General features: G+C 43.1%; 1 protein-coding gene across 2 annotated transcripts; it reads left to right on the top strand.

Annotated features, from left to right (window-relative positions):
* Positions 1 to 32: 32 nt before the first annotated feature.
* Positions 33 to 13,204, top strand: Acot13 (acyl-CoA thioesterase 13). Of its 2 annotated transcripts, none has more exons than XM_036189016.1 (3): positions 33 to 323; positions 9,668 to 9,852; positions 12,958 to 13,204. In XM_036189016.1, exons 1-3 carry the CDS (start codon positions 243 to 245, stop codon positions 13,112 to 13,114), a joined length of 423 nt encoding a protein of 140 aa, XP_036044909.1. In that variant the 5' UTR covers positions 33 to 242; the 3' UTR covers positions 13,115 to 13,204. The 2 variants fall into 2 exon arrangements, with proteins under 2 accessions (XP_036044909.1, XP_036044910.1); XM_036189017.1 differs by lacking the exon at positions 33 to 323 and adding an exon at positions 9,322 to 9,544.
* Positions 13,205 to 15,827: the final 2,623 nt, after the last annotated feature.

The raw sequence follows: 15,827 nt of genomic DNA, 5'->3' as shown, positions 1-15,827 counted from the left end.
GGGAGGGGGGGGGGGGCACAGGGCAAAGGCTGCGCATGCGCGCTGGGGCCCTAGCGGGTACAAAACCCTAGTGCTGGAGCTGGCCAGAGTTGGGCAGCCGGAGCGCGCGACCTTCCAGAGCGCGCCGCGGAACCGGTTGGGCTTGCAGATTTGACCTTCTACATTTGACCTTCTTGTACATTCAGGATCCTCTCTTCTAGAGTTCATTCCCGCAGAGCCCAGAATCTTGAGTTGCGTCCACGATGAGCAGCCTGACCCAGAATATACGAGAAGTAATGAAGGTCTTGTTCAGAGTTCCCGGTTTTGATAGAGTTTTGGAAAAGGTATTGTAGGCGAAGCCTCTGGTGAACCTAATAAAACACCCGAGTTAGATTCTGTTTGGTGGAGTGCTCCTCCCGTAAGTGCACCTTAGTGGCCTCTCAAACGCCGAGGGGCGTGCGTGGATTCTCATCTAAACGCAAATAAGTATGACTGTCACCGGTAGAGAGAGATTTGATCTTTTAACCAGCAAACAGCTGGAGTGAGCCAAGAAAAAAGTCTGCGAACCATTTAAGGGACCCTGGAGTCTGCAGGACTAGTATATAGGGATTGTTTTAAGGTATGAAAGCGAAGTACGTTTGGGGTATAGAAGTGAATGATGGACAACTTGACCTATGTTGTGTTTCTTGGTTTTGAGACTGGGTCTTAACCCTGTAACATAGGTTGATAAGAGTTTTGATGCATGAGTGTCTGTTTTTCTGATTAAGAAAGAATGCATGGGAATTTGGAAAGAATTTGAGCATGAGATTTAAATATTGACCAACTACAGGCATTTGAAATCCTTCAGCATAAAGTGCATAAAGTGTCAGGACTTTTGTCAAAAATATGAAATAACACTTAGGTAAGTGTATTTAATGTTTTCAAATAAGAAATATTTAAAATCCAAAGACATCATTTGAGTGACTTTTGAAAAGATAATATTATCCCCCCAAAAGAGAATGCATTGGTCTAAGAGGAAATTTGAATTATTATTTTTTTAATATGTTGTGAGAATTGGGATGTAGTTAGTAGCATGCTTGCAGATTGGAGGCCCTCCATGGGTGGGGATTTATAGCCATTTCCTCCTTAAGCTTTCACCACCCTTGTGGGTATTATAATATTTTGTAACATTTTGTTGTTGTTGTTTTCTTTCTTTTTCTATTTAAACAGGATCTCTCTATATAGCACTAGCTGTTCTTGAACTTGATATGTAGAGCAGGCTGGCCTGGAACTCACAGAGATCCAGCTGCCTCTGCCTCTTGAGTGCTGGGATTAAAGGTATGTGCCACCACATCTGACTATCTTGTGTGAGATAATTTTGACATTGGTTTGATTGCCTTTGAGTAGTTATTTAAAATTCTCATACCTTAGTCTAGTGTGGTGGTACCTACCTGTAATTTCAGTATAAGGGAGGCTGATGCAGGGGAGTTTGTAGGCTAGTTACATAACCAAACACCCCTCCCCTCCAAAAAAAACCCAGTTAACCTTTCTTTAAAAAAAAAAAAAAAAAGGTTGATTTTTAAATACTTAATCTTTGGAAACTAGCATTGGTTTCACTTTTGCAGTAGAGCTGGCCATACTGCAAGAGCTCAGTATTTATAGGTAGCATCGAGTGGCTTTTAAGCCACACAGGTTGATAATAGTCATTGTTTGATTGGCAACTTGATTTACAACAGATAAGTGGTTATGTTTTATGTAGACAGAGAAGCTAAGACGAAAGTATATGTTTATGTATAGTGGTTAATGTATGTATATATGTGGTTTCTGTGGTTTCCTTTGTTTTGTTTTTGAGACAGCATTGTGGCTGGTCTGGAACTTGAATTGACCCTATTTACCTCTGTCTCCTGAGTGCTGGTATTACTCATACGGTGTATACCATTATACCCAATGTATTTCTGCTTAGTGATTCAGAAAAGATTGTTATCCGTACTAACTTCACAGGGACTTTGACATCCTGACTGAGTCTAACTACATTATCCCATAAAAAAACAAACAAAAACCAAACCACTTCATTTCAAAGTCTGTGTCCTCCTGGAGGCTGGGGATGTAGCTTAGTTGGTAGAAAGCTTGCCTCCCATGTGCAGAGCCCTGGCTTACATCTCTAGCGCCGCATTAAACCAGGTGTGATAGTACACACCTGTAATCCCAGCCGCACTTGGGAAGGAGGTGGACACAGAAAGTTAACAAGTTCATCCTCAACTTCATACCTACTTCAAAGCCAACCTGAACTACATGAGACCTTGTCTCAAAAGGATGAAAAGAAAGTATGTCCACATGATGCATGTTTTCCTTTCATGTGACTTTCCTGGGAAAGAAATGGACAAACGTCTGCCCACCCAGCTAGGGTACCAACAATAGCCCTGCTAACAGAGTGAACCAGTGAGTGTATTAGAGCACAGAAGATGGACAGGCAACCGCCTCACTGAAAAGCCCACCCCAGCAGAAGTGGGAACTCAATACTGCTGCATCCCTGAACAAGCAGCCCAGCTAGCAAAATGTGTCTTCCCTCTAGCCTTGAGAGTTTTGATTGCTTCCAAAAGGGAATTTTTCAAATGTTTCTTCATTATACATTCTCAAATTATTTAGGCAGCTTTGGAAATCCAGTCACGAGAGCACACAGGTTGCATACCACATTAGAAGGACTCAAACACACTACTACATCTTGGTGAGGGAACATCTCGAGGCATTCATACCAGAGCCTGCAAAAGAGCTTCCAGCCAGCTGCAGGACGGGACTCTAGGCCTTTCTCTCCTTTTAAGATTATTCCATTGTGTAGATATTAGCATGTTTTATTTAAATACCCTCTTTATAGGGACATTTGAACTATGAAGAGTACTGCAATAAATGACCTTTAAGTGTTTACAACTCTCAAGGCCCAACAAGGACGGCAGGAGCCCTCAAAAGGGCCAGCAGTGCCTCTCCTAGGTTTCTAGGAGGGTTGGGTATTTTTGCCAGCCTTCTCTGGCTGCCTCCTTTTATTGGTGAAATTATTAAGGCCACTCCACATAGTTAAAAGGGAGATTTATTTTCTGGGGTAACTTACAAATGAAGGGATAGGTTGTAGGGTCTGGCAAAGGTATAGCACAGTCCGACAGTGTTCTCTGGAGAACTCTGCTCAGTCTACCTCCTGCGTCCAGCGTCCTAGCACCAAGAGCAGAGTGTTCCGCTTCCTCCTCCGCCCCGCCTTATGGGCGTGACCATTACCGAAGCCTCAATCGGGGGTTGGAACTTCCAGGCCAATGCTGGGATGGCTATCTACTACATCTCCCCCTTTTGTCTAAATAAGAAAGTTCTAACCTAATACAAGACTATATACAAAGATATGGTTATCAAATATTGTCCAGGAGTAATGAGGGATAATGACCTAGATAAGTTGGAATTACAATAAGTGCAAACAATATCAAGCAAAAAACACATAGTATAATCCAGGGAAGTCTAGGGCATGGGTAGGTGGCATGTTACAAAGATCATTCCAAAAGGTGTCCTATCCTAAAGAACCTGAGTCTAATACTTAATATATTCTATCTAAGATATTATATATGCATATATACTAAGTTGTAACTATAACTGCTAGTCTTCAACCTCATCAAAGACCCGAGAAGAAATATAATAATACCTGAGAAATGGGAGAAGGACACAAGGAACTTTCAAGAGTCTTGCAAGAGTAGACAGAGACAGCTGGCAGCCTGGACGGTCACCTAATGTTTCTCAGCATCGTTGGTGCATTCAAATTGGCTACAGTATCTGACAGACCATTTTCAGAAGCAGGAATTCTGAAAGACCATCTTACCCTGTCTTGGCAAAGTGTAGTGGTCGCTTTCCTTGTGTCCCGCTTGTCCAAAAAGGACAGCATTTGTACTGTCAGCAGTTGAGGCAAGGGCAGTTCTTTGCCCAGTAGGCCATTATATCCTTTGGTTGCCAGACCTATCCAAGGACACAACTATAATAATTCATAGATTCGACTTGGCCTTTTCAATTCTAGAATTGGACACTATTTTATCCTATAAAGCAGTATGTTTTCTGAGAACTTTTTTGTATACTGATCATCCTTTAAGAAGGCCATATATACATACATACAATGTATTTTGACCTTACTCCCGAGTCCTCCCCTAAGTCCTCCCAGATCCACTCCCTGCTGCCTCCCAACCCAATGCCCCCCACCTCTTGTTTTTGTCTCTCTAGTCTTGGCCGTCCTAGAGCTCCCTGAGTAGAACAGGCTGGCAGGGTGGCCTCCAACTCAGCGATCAGTCTACCTCTATCTCCCAAGTGCTGGGATCAAAGGTGTGCAGCAGCATACCCTGGTTGTTTGGGTTTTTTTAATAACCCATTGGGTCAGTTTGCGCTGTCCATATAGTACGGGTGTGGGACCATCTACTGGAGTGTAGCCGCCACTAGGTGCCACACCCTTAAAAAAAACTGACTTCCCCACCCCCCAAGAGGTCAATGATCAATAACTCTTCAGCGGGGGTAGGGACTCAGGAGCTGCTTTCCTCCATGCTGGAATGCTAACCAGTTTCATTCGATGAAGGTCTTATTCTGGCAACCACATCGACTGAGTCATGAGTATATGGCCTCTGTCATGTGAGGAAGACACCTTTACTTTAGAGACATTTTTGCCACAGTTTTAGTAAAATAGGAGACAGATGTTCTGGCATCTAATGGGTAGAGACTAAGGGTGTTAATAACCTACAGTATACAACTTTGCACCACGGTGCCCCCATCACAAAGAATTACCCAGTCCACATGGCAGCAAGACTGAGGCCGAGGAATCTGGACTGTTCTGCAAATTAAACACTTCGTCTTATATCCAAACTAGTTACATTGCTACCCTGTCCTTTCAAAATACATACTGTGTCCTTGCCCTGAACTTGGAATTGTTTGTTCACCTTGAGACTGTGAATTTCTAAACAGTCTTATTAAATAAAAAACATGGAGCCAAATATAGGGGTGAAAGGGGAAATAGTGAGAGCCACCAACCAACCTTACCTCACCAGCTCTGCAGTTCCCAAAAGTGAGCTACTTCCTGTCTTACCCGTGCCTTTATTGCCTTGCTGTTCTGCCCTCTTGGCTCTTAGCCCAACTACCTCACTTCCTTGTCACTGCCTGTCTGTACAGACCTCCAGGTCTCTATGGTTGGTACTGGGATTAAAGGCGTGACTCACCACCTTAGCTCTGTTCCCAGTGTGACCTTGAAAACACACACACACATACACACACACACACACACACACACACACACACACACACAGCCAGATTAAGGGCGTGTGCTACCACTGCCTGACTTCTATGTTTACTTAAAAATGGCTGGCCTTTTTCCCCTTGATCTCCAGGCAAGCTTTATTTATTAACATACAAATAAAATATCACATTTCAGCACAAATAAAATATCACCATGTGAGACACCTCATATGTTGGCACATTAGAGAATGTAGCTTTCCCCAAATCTCAGGCTAACAATTAATATCTAAGGACTGGGGATGTCACACAGGGGTAAAGTACATTAATAAGGTCATGGGTTCAATTCCAGTACCAAAAAATAAATAAATCCTTATATTAAATTCTCTCTGTTAACTGGTATGTGACTCCCTGACCCTGTTAGTATGTTATGAAAAAGGTGCCTTTCTGGTTCTTTAAATGTGACACTAGAGACTACTTGGTTTTGGTTTTGGTTTTTGGTTTTTGGTTTTCCCAGACAGGGTTTCTCTGTATAGGCTGTCCTGGAACTCTGTACACTAGGCTGGCCTTGAACTCAGATTCACCTGCCTCTGCCTCTGCCTCCCAAGTAATGGGACTAAAGGCATTCGCCACCACTGCCTGGCTAACACTAGAGATTTTTTTTTTTAAGGCAAATAATGCTTTATTTAGTTTTTCAAAATTTTTATTTTGGGGGTTGGGGATTTAGCTCAGTGGTAGAGCGCTTGCCTAGCAAGCACAAGGCCCTGGGTTTGATCCTTAGCTCCACAAACAAAAAAAATTATTTTGTAATTATGTGGATTATGGTGTGTCAGTGTATGTTTATGTACTTGTGAGTTCACGTGTCCATGGAGGAACAATACACATTCTTAACAGCTGAGCCATCTTTCCAGCCCTTTACTTGAGATTTTTGTGGCAGGGTCTTTTGTGCAGCCTGGCCTTGAACTTGCTGTGTATCTGAGGATGACCTTGAACTGTTGATCTCCTGCTCCTACCTCCAAATGCCCAGCATATTTAGTGATTTTTTTTAAAAAGATTTATTTATTTATTATGCATACAGAAGAGGGCACCCAATCTCATTATAGATGGTTGTGAGCCACCATGTGGGTGCTGGGAATTGAACTCAGGACCTCTGGAAGAGCAGTCAGTGCTCTTAACCTCTGAACTATCTCTCCAGGCCCTCCCTAGTGATTTTTTTTTTAGTCAATGAACCAAGCGTTGATGTTATTAGGCAGATCACTGGGAAAGAAAATGAGCAAAGAGGCCTGTGCTTGTCGTCCAGTACGTGGCTATTTGTAATAGCATTTGAGGTTATATGGGGAGGGGCAAAAAAACGGCATGACAGTGTGAGTCCTATACACATAACCCATGTGAATGTATAAGGTGCTGGCAAGCGACAACACACTGATGGCCACAGAGAAAGGAATGGGACATTGTGAGTGCATGTGCAAATGTGTAAGACAGTTCCTTTTTCCGTTTGGCTGAGTTCATGCCAGCCTGCTGAAGTCATTCCGCTCCAGAATGTTGGGAATGGAACAGACTTGGGCTCCGTTACAAGCTTGGCCTGGACTCCACAGTGAAATCCTGTCTCTAAATAAATAGATGAATGAATGAATAAACAGACAGCAGAGCCTGTCTTAGAACGAGCAGAGCTAAGTTCTCCAGTAGAAAGTCTGGCGTCCCCTTTGCTTCTGTCATCTTAACCAAAGCAAAGTTCCAGAATCTAGGGGAGCTTTGAGGACCAAGCTTTTGAGCTGGCAAGGTGGCTCAGCAGGTAAGGGCCCTGGGAGTGGAAAGACACACCAACCTGCAAGTTGTCCCCTGTGCCCACAGGCATTCCATTCCGTGCACATACACATGTGAGTGAATGTAGCTTGGAAACACCAAGCCTCTGAGAATGGCTTTCGGTGTCCACGTGGCTCTCTGCCATTCCTATCTGGCCTTTGTAAGAACTTGACGTATCATTTCCCTGTTAGCCTTTCCTAATCCCTCATTATAAAAACATGGCTTTGGAAGTGAGATCTAGTAAGCAAGTATATAATGGCTTACTTCACTTTAAAAGTATCTGTTTCAAGAAACCTGTGCCAGACTGGTCCTGGTAGCAGTCACCTGTGATCTCACACTCAGGAGGCTGAAAGAGATGATCTTGAGTTTGAAGGCAGCCTGAGCCACATAGTAAGACCTGCTCTAAAAGTAAACAGAGGCAAACCTACATTCACAATCCCCAGGAACCTCTTTCACCGCTAGTTTCTATACCCTGACTTCAGACTGAGCTCTCTAAAAGCAGGCTGTAAGTGGCTGGGGTGGTAGCACATTGGAGGTAAACAAGAAGGTCAGGAGTTCAAGGTTACCCTCAGCTCCTGACTACTTGAGACCCAATCTCCAAACAAAAATGAAACTCTTTCCTTTTGCCCTGCCAATCCTTGATTTAAAGTCGAGTGAGGCAGTGTCCACACAAAACAAGGCTGTGGGTTACCTTCTGGGTCTCCCTGCTGTATCCTGCTGGTTTGTAAGGACATCTTGTGGTTGGACTGTTTATTGCTATAAACAAGCGATGCTGACTTTTTTTTTTCCTTTTGATTTACCTGTTGTGTAATACAGCATTATCTGCCCCACCTTGGTGGCCTCCTGTAGAATAAAATCTAGTAGGAGCACTGAAACTGTAGCTGTGACTCAGGAAGAAACCTAAAGGCCTCTCCATACCTCCAGATTTTATGGCAGTGATTAGAACGCCAGGCATGGTAGTGTGTGCCTATAATCCCAGCACTCACGAGGTGGAGGCTGTGGTGGGTGGGCAGAGGATTCTTAGAGATAGAGCCAGCCTGGACTGCCGGAGACCCTGTCTCAAAAATTAAAATCTGAGTGATGGGAGGTTCGTGGAGGTGACAGACCCAGAGCAAAGTCTCAGTTCTGTCACATAGGAGGTGACCCTGAAGTGAATCACTGAATATATCAGCAAAACACGAGTTATCTGTGTGGCATATAACAATCATACATTACATAGTGACATTTTGGTCAAGCCATGTGTACTACGAAAGTCCCATGAGTTTATTATTAGAGGTGAAAATTTCCTGCAGTCCAGTGAATCCATAGTTGAAGAAATAGAATAGAACTCCAGAAAAAGAACCCCCAAGAAAATTCACAGTAAAGAAGTTGAGGATTTTACAGTTCTCAGCACGCTCCTTAGAGAGAGAAAACAGGGAAGGGGGAAAGGAGGTACTGGGGTTGGTAGCTCAACCCGAGGTTGAACCCCAGTATGGAATGAGGTGGTGGGCACAGGTGTAATCCCAGCGCACAGAAGACATGGGGACGGGACGACACCTGTAAGATTCTGGTATACACAACACTCTGAACTCTTTTTTAAGATTTATTTTTATTTTATATGTGTGATTTCCCTGCAGGTGCCTGTGGAGGCCAAAAGAATCTTCTGGAACTGGAGTTGCAAATGGTTATGAGCTGCTCTGTGTTTGCTAGGAATGAAACTCTGGTCCTCTCCAAGAGTGTCAAGTACTCTTAACTGCTGAGCCATCTCTCAGCCCAATGATCCGAACTCTGCAAGATAAGGAAGAGAAAGAAAAAAAAAAAAAAGAAAAGAAACGTTTTTCCTGAACATTCTTCTCTCTCTCTGCCTTCCCACCCCCTCTCAAAACACTTTGCAGCCCTGGCACACTGGTCATAGCCGAGTGCTAAGCAAGTTTGTTAAGACCAGGAACCCAGGTTTCAGAGCTCCAGCTAGCAGCAGGAATGAATCCAGGGGTGCAGTCCTGTTGCACTTTACTCTGGAAATCAGTCTGTTTCCGGTTAAGCTAGAAAATCAATAGTACAAAGTTCATTTCTGCTATGAACTGGCAAGTTAACTAATTTCTGAGTCCACTTTTTAGGCAGGCTCTGTTTCTTCAAATGACTTTTTAAAGACAAGATCTTGGAACTGGACATACACACAGGCAAAATACCCAGAAACACACACACACACACACACACACACACACACACACACACACACACACACATTTTTAATTAAGGCAAAATCTCACAATGGGGGCAATAGAGAGATGGCTCTGTTGTTAAAACCACATACTACTCTTGCAGAGGACCCGGGTTTGATTCCTAGCACCCAGGTTTGTGGCTGGCTTACAACTATCTGTAACTCCATCTCCCAAACACCTTCCATCCTGTTCTGGGCTCACAGCTTGCATGCCACGTGCATATACTTACAGATACACACACACAAGCATAGTTTAAAATGAAGTACATATTTAAGACATCACTATTGTAGCTCTGGTACCTGGAAATGCAAGTCCTCCTTCTAACATCCCACATGCTAGGATTGCAGGTGTGTGGCTCTGGGCCAAACTTCCAGCTTCCAGATTGCTCTTGCTGTGCTGATGTATTTGAGCTATTCAAATACCACGGAATTAATGTTCAATTTTTTTTTTCACATCTGCTTAATATTTAGGTGACCCTTGTCTCTGCTGCTCCTGAAAAAGTGGTTTGTGAAATGAAAGTGGAAGAACAGCATACTAATAAGCTCGGTACTCTCCACGGAGGCCTGACAGCAACCCTGATAGATAGCATATCAACCGTGGCCCTGATGTGCACTGAAAGAGGGGCCCCTGGAGTCAGTGTTGACATGAACATAACGTATGTATTCACATGCCATCCTGGATGATTTTTTAAAAACTGATAATCGGTTCAGATAACTTACACTGTATTGTTTAGGAGATAGCGACAAAAGTCTGTACATTTGAGGGACATGTGTACCTGTTTTTCAAATATTTTCAATCCACGGTTGTTTAAATTCATGATTTATAACTTTCATATAGTCCTTAAAAGGATCATTTGTGCCGGGCAGTGGTGGTGGTGGTGTGGTGGTGGTGGTGGTGGTGGTGGTGGTGCTGCTGCTGCTGCTGCTGCTGCTGCTGCTGCTGCTGCTGCACACCTTTAATCCCAGCACTTGGGAGGCAGAGGCAGGCAGATCTTTGTGAGTTCAAGGCCAGCCTGGTCTATCAAGTGAGTTCCAGGAAAGGTGCAAAGCTACACAGAGAAACCCTGTCTCAAAAAAACAAAAACAAAAACAAAAAAGAATCATTTGTACACTGGGCATGATGGCACATCCCTTTGATCCAGCAGAGGCAGGCAGATCTCTTGAGTTCAAGGCCAGCCTTGTCTACAAAGTGCATTCCAGAATAGCCAAGGCTACACAGAGACCCTGTCTCAAGAAACAAAACAAAAAAAGTATCACTTGTGCCAGGCGTAGTGGGACACACCTTTAATCCCAGAACTTGGGAGGGAGAGGCTAGTGAAACCTCTGTGAGTTCCATCCAGGCTGATCTGGTCTATTTAGTGAGTTCCAGGCCAGCCTAGACTACACAGTGAAACCCTGTTTTAAAACAAAAAACCCAGAACACTAAAGTATCACCAATTATCCAGAGCTGGTGGTATAACCCCAACACTTGGTAGAGACTGGACTGGAGGGTCAGAAGAGTTCAAAGCCAGCCTCAGCTGTACTCTCTGTTCCCCTCTCCCACACAATCCCCCAAAGAAAAGTGTGAGTGACATTTGGGGGAAAGTTGACCATTTCCCATGGATTACTAAAATCTTGCAACAAGGTGAACACAGGTGCCAGGAAGGGGTCCTGAATCTCTCCTATGACTACTGCTTAAATGACAGGATCAGGGAGCAGTGTATGGTCTAGACCTCAGCCTGTCTGTGGTGGTATTGTGCTCTCCAAAATATTGTGCACCCTAATAAACTTATCTGGGATCAGAGACAGAACAGCTACAATATTAAACATAGAAGATAGGCAGTGGTAGCACACACCTTTAATCCTAGCATTCCAGAGGCAGAAATCCATCTGTTCAAGGATACAGCCAAGCATGGTGACTCCCGCCTTTAATCCCAGGAAGTAATGGTAGAAGGCAGAAAGATATAGGGAGTGAGGACCAGAAACTAGAAGCATTTTGGCTGGTTAAGCTAGGCTTTTGAGCAACAGTTCAGCTGAGATCCATTCTGAATGAGGACTCAGAAGCTTCCAGTCTGAGGAAACAGGATCAGCTGAGGAATTGGCAAAGTGAGGTGGCTGTGGCTTGTTCTGTTTCTCTGATCTTCCAGCATTCACCCCAATACCCGGCTCAGGTTTGATCTTATTAATAACTTTTTAAGATTCCTGCTACACCTGTCACTCACTATTGTGAAAATGTCCATAGAAGCCACTTTTCCAAAATGGAAAACTTGAGCTCTAAAGCTAGGCATGGTGGCTCATGTCCCTAATCCCAGCACTTAGGAGGCTGAGACAAGAAGGTCTTTAGTTCAAGGTCAGCCTAGGCAACAAAGCAAGACCCAGTTTCAAAAAACAAACAAATTAAACAACAAAAAAGTACTGGAACCCTGTCAGTTTCTCTTAAGCCTGAGATAAATTGAGAGTTCAGTAATCACATCACAGGACAAAATGTCGAAGACAAGATGGACAGAAAAGAGACTGTTTATGCAAATGAGCCATATTTGGTGGTCCTTGTGGTGAGCAAGCCCAATTGATGACTATGTTTCCATGAGAACTTGGTTTTAAATGGACAAAAGGAGTGGGGAGATGGCTCAGTGGTTAAGAGCATGGACAGTCTTGTAGAGGACCTGAGTTGGTTCCCAGCACCCACATCAAGCAGACTGCCTGTAACTCCAGCCCAGAGAGGCCTGACACCTCTTGACTCCTTGGACACTCACATGCACATATCCACACAGGTACACACAAATTAAAGTAAGATGGGGAGCTGGAGAGCTGGGTTGGTGGATAAACATCAAAAACAACGTATGGGGCCAGTGAGATGGTGGGTAAGAGTACTTCCTACCAAACCTGAGACTTGACATTGCCCCAGGAACTTACATATTAGGAGGAGAGAACTCACACCAAGTTTTATGCTGACCTTCCACTCAAACACTATGAATGCAAACAAAATGAATGCAAATGTAGTAGTTTTTAAAAACTTACTATAATTTCTTGTGAAGTGGATCTTGACTTGCATGTTTACTTATATAAGAGACGAGCATTTTTGGATTTGTGTGGACAGGTGTATATATGTTAATGCTCATGGATACAGAGGGACAACTGTATATACAGTTCATTACCAAGATGGCTAAAGACTTCATATTTCCTTCATTTTTTGTAGTTTCTTTTTAAAATGTAAGTGTATATCAGAGTGTATGCATGTGCACCACACAAACACAGGAGTCAGAGGTTGGGAATCAGATCCCCTGGAACAAGTTACAAAGCATTGTGGGCTGTTATGTAAGTGCGGGAAGTTGAACCTGGGTCTTCGAGAGCAGCCAGTGCTCTTAACTGCTGGGCCATCTCTCCAGCCCACTCCTTGTGGTTCTTATACTGTCACTTTGGTGTTGAATAAAGTCTCTTGAGATACCAACACCCAGATACGTCCCTTATGAACCTAAACAGATTAAATGAAAGCTACAAGAAATCTTTAAGTGGTTTCAAATAAATATGAAATAGGAAACTTAAAAATAAAAAGGCAAGGAAATTTCCTTTTTATGTGAAAAGAAACACATGGATGAATGATGGGTCAGAAAGAGCACCATGCAGACCAGCTATCTGAATTTGACACCAAAAGCTTGCCATTCTGAAATTGTATTCTGAAATTATTTGTAGGTTAAGTTACACAGGAAAGCTGGTAGGAGCTTGTCACATTCTTTCAACAATTACCTGACCACTAACTGTATTTAAATCTGTTTTCTTTCAAGGTACATGTCACCTGCTAAATTAGGAGACGAAATAGTGATCACAGCACATATTCTGAAGCAAGGAAAAACACTTGCGTTCGCCTCGGTGGATCTGACCAACAAGGCCACGGGAAAATTAATAGCACAAGGCAGACACACAAAACACCTAGGAAACTGAGAAACAGCAGGGTAACCTGAAGAAGCCCAACAGTGATTAAGTGTATAATTTGTGAACAACTTTCTGAAATAAATGTCAATACCAGAAGTAGCTAAGGAAGCATTTCCTTTGGGGAAGAGAAACTAAGAAGCCAAAATATAGTATGAAAGCTGGGATGAGGAGGGAGTGTCTTATTTTTATTTTTTTCCATCTTTTCCAGAAAGGGTCTCTGGCTGCCTTGGAACTTACTGTGGACCAGACCAGACCAGAGAACCACCTTTCTTTGCCTCCCTGGTCCTATGATAGTGTGTGCCACCAAGTCCAGCTGGGGTGCCTTTTTTCTTTTGAAGCATCAGTTGTTTAAATCAGGTGCATGATAATTGGATGGAGTTCTTGGCTCAGTGTTTTGGTGTTTTGAGTCTGGCTTTTTTGCATCAGGATCATCTAGAACTCACAATCTTCTGCCTCAGTCTCCTGAATGCTGAGATTATAGGTATGTTACACTTTGACTAGTTTTAGTTCCGTTTTTATAACAGTTAAAGCAAAGCAGCTAGAAGACCCACTTTAAGATTACTCTTAAAACTGAAGTCTGGTATTAAAGGAGAAAGAGGTTGGGGATTTTGCTCAGTTGTAGAGCGCAAGCCCAAGGCCCTGGGTTCAGTCCTCAGCTCTGAGGAAAAAAAAAAAAAGAGGAGTTGATAGATGTCAGTACTATAGGCTGGAGCATATAAACCTCAGAAATGACTTGCAGGTGAGTTTCCACCATACTTTTTTGGCGGGGCCACTTCTTAGTCGATAGTGCCTTCTTCACATGGCAAAGGGGGAGAGGAATTAGCGTGTGCGCGCATACACAGACACACACACACAAAGGCCTCTCACTTCCAAAGACCATTACCTGAGGGCCCAAGAGTTTAGGGAGACACATGAATCTCAACATAGTAATAATCACTCCTTAATGAAATTTTAGGTCTTTCCCAGCTCTAATGCTGTCACATTTCCATTCCCCCACCCCCCCCCCCAGAGCTGAGGCCCGAACCCAGGGCCTTCTAGGCAAGCGCTGTACCACTGAGCTAAATCCCCAGCCCCCCATTTCCTTTATGAGACATGATCATCAAATTTCCAAATGGATAAACCACAGCCATACTGAGAAACTAAAGAGTCTGTGATACATGGCCTAAAACTCTGAAGTGAAGCCTGAGACTAGAAATAGCCTAAATACCTTTCTCTGCTTATTTTGTATGTCTGGACCTGGCATCTTTTGTAGAGGGGACATATCATGACCCCCTTTGAATCTTCCAGCCTACTATACTGTATTCAAGTTAGCAAATTAGTTCACTTCTCAAAGGTCTCAAAAATTAGAGGGCTCTTATTTTCATTTTCAGGGTTCAAAATGAGTGAAAAGAGAAAGCAGCTTTCAGGAGACTTGAAACATTTGAGGTCAAAAGTTGTCTATATTAGATACTAGATCTCGAGACTCCTCGGCCGTTGACAGGTTCCAGGGCTGGGACTCAGGGAGGTTCTGTGATTTATCCATGAAAAGTGATCAAGAAACTTGAGTCATGGATGGTGGGTTGGGCTCAATACCATGTTGATGGCCAGTAAATGTGATAAGACTCACAGAACGCTGAAACATTTGTTCAGGGTATTTTGGAAAATCTTTTGCAACCATCAAGATTGGTTGGGGCTGGAGATGCCACATTTAAGAACACTGGCTGCTCTTCCAGAGGACCTGGGTTTGATTCCCAGTACTACCCCCCACAGGCGTGGCATGCACATGATACAGACATACAAGCAGGACAAAACACCTATACACATAAAAGTTGAAAAAATTTGTCAAAAAATTGGCTTGGTTGGGCACTAAGACTCATTTTAACTCAAGGGAAGAGGCCATTTTCATATTGTTTGCCATGAGTCACTAGCAGTAAGTGCACAGTGCAGAAACCAAAGTTAGTTTTAAGGAGCAGATGGCATGTGCTTCTGGATATTAGAAGGGTACAAAGTCAATCTAACCATGAACGAACTCCCAATTTTTTGATGGTTAACTAGAACATGGATGGTATGCTGTCATGTGGGAAGCCTGGTAATGGTACTATAAGATACAGTGACCAGGAAGACCCCCCCCCAACCCCCACTCCACCAAATCTTGCACTTATTGTAACATGGGCCTAAGTACAAAAGGGGAAAATAGAACTCATGTGTGCAACAAATGCTATGGTTGGGTAAGTACGCACAAAGAGAAAAAAAAATGTTGGGAAATTTAAAAATCTTAAATGTGTTACACCAGAACATCTCATCTTGTTCTTGCCAGCTTTTCTAAATTATTCCAAGATAAAATGGTTGCTGAATTGCCTAGCATGTTGAACATAGTACAACAGTAAAATGGTTTTTAAAAAGCCACTGGCCTTTGGTGATTTAAGTCCACTACTTATATGAGTTTGGACAAATTTCTCAACCTGTATGTCTACTTCCACTCCAAACTGTTGGAGACAGCTTTAGAACAATGTCTGGCCTTAAGAAACCTTCAAAATGTTCTGTCAAATTGACTCTAATCAGAGCACATGTAAAACGCCTTCTTTTCCTTTTCTATGAAACAAAGCAAAGGCAGGGAACTATTGAAGCTGACCATCTGTCTTCGGTTCTTGTTCAGTTACAAATGCCAGTTCTTTTGTCCAAACAAACCGACCTACGTGACCAAAACCATGAATAAAAAAGTTATCACTGCAAATTTTGTATA

Source organism: Onychomys torridus, chromosome 5 (assembly GCF_903995425.1).
Source record: "Onychomys torridus chromosome 5, mOncTor1.1, whole genome shotgun sequence".
NCBI classification, from domain to species: Eukaryota; Metazoa; Chordata; class Mammalia; order Rodentia; family Cricetidae; genus Onychomys; species Onychomys torridus.
The sequence above is the reverse complement of the archived record's forward strand: the minus strand, read 5'-3'. Positions and strand labels throughout refer to the sequence as shown.

What these genes read in the sequence shown, in the direction of transcription:
- Acot13 (XM_036189016.1), top strand. Translation starts at nt 243, where the DNA reads ATGAGCAGCCTGACCCAGAATATACGAGAAGTAATGAAGGTCTTGTTC. An exon ending in TTGATAGAGTTTTGGAAAAG is followed by an intron (nt 324 to 9,667) that starts GTATTGTAGGCG and finishes CTTAATATTTAG; the next exon opens with GTGACCCTTGTCTCTGCTGC. An exon ending in AGTGTTGACATGAACATAAC is followed by an intron (nt 9,853 to 12,957) that starts GTATGTATTCAC and finishes TTTTCTTTCAAG; the next exon opens with GTACATGTCACCTGCTAAAT.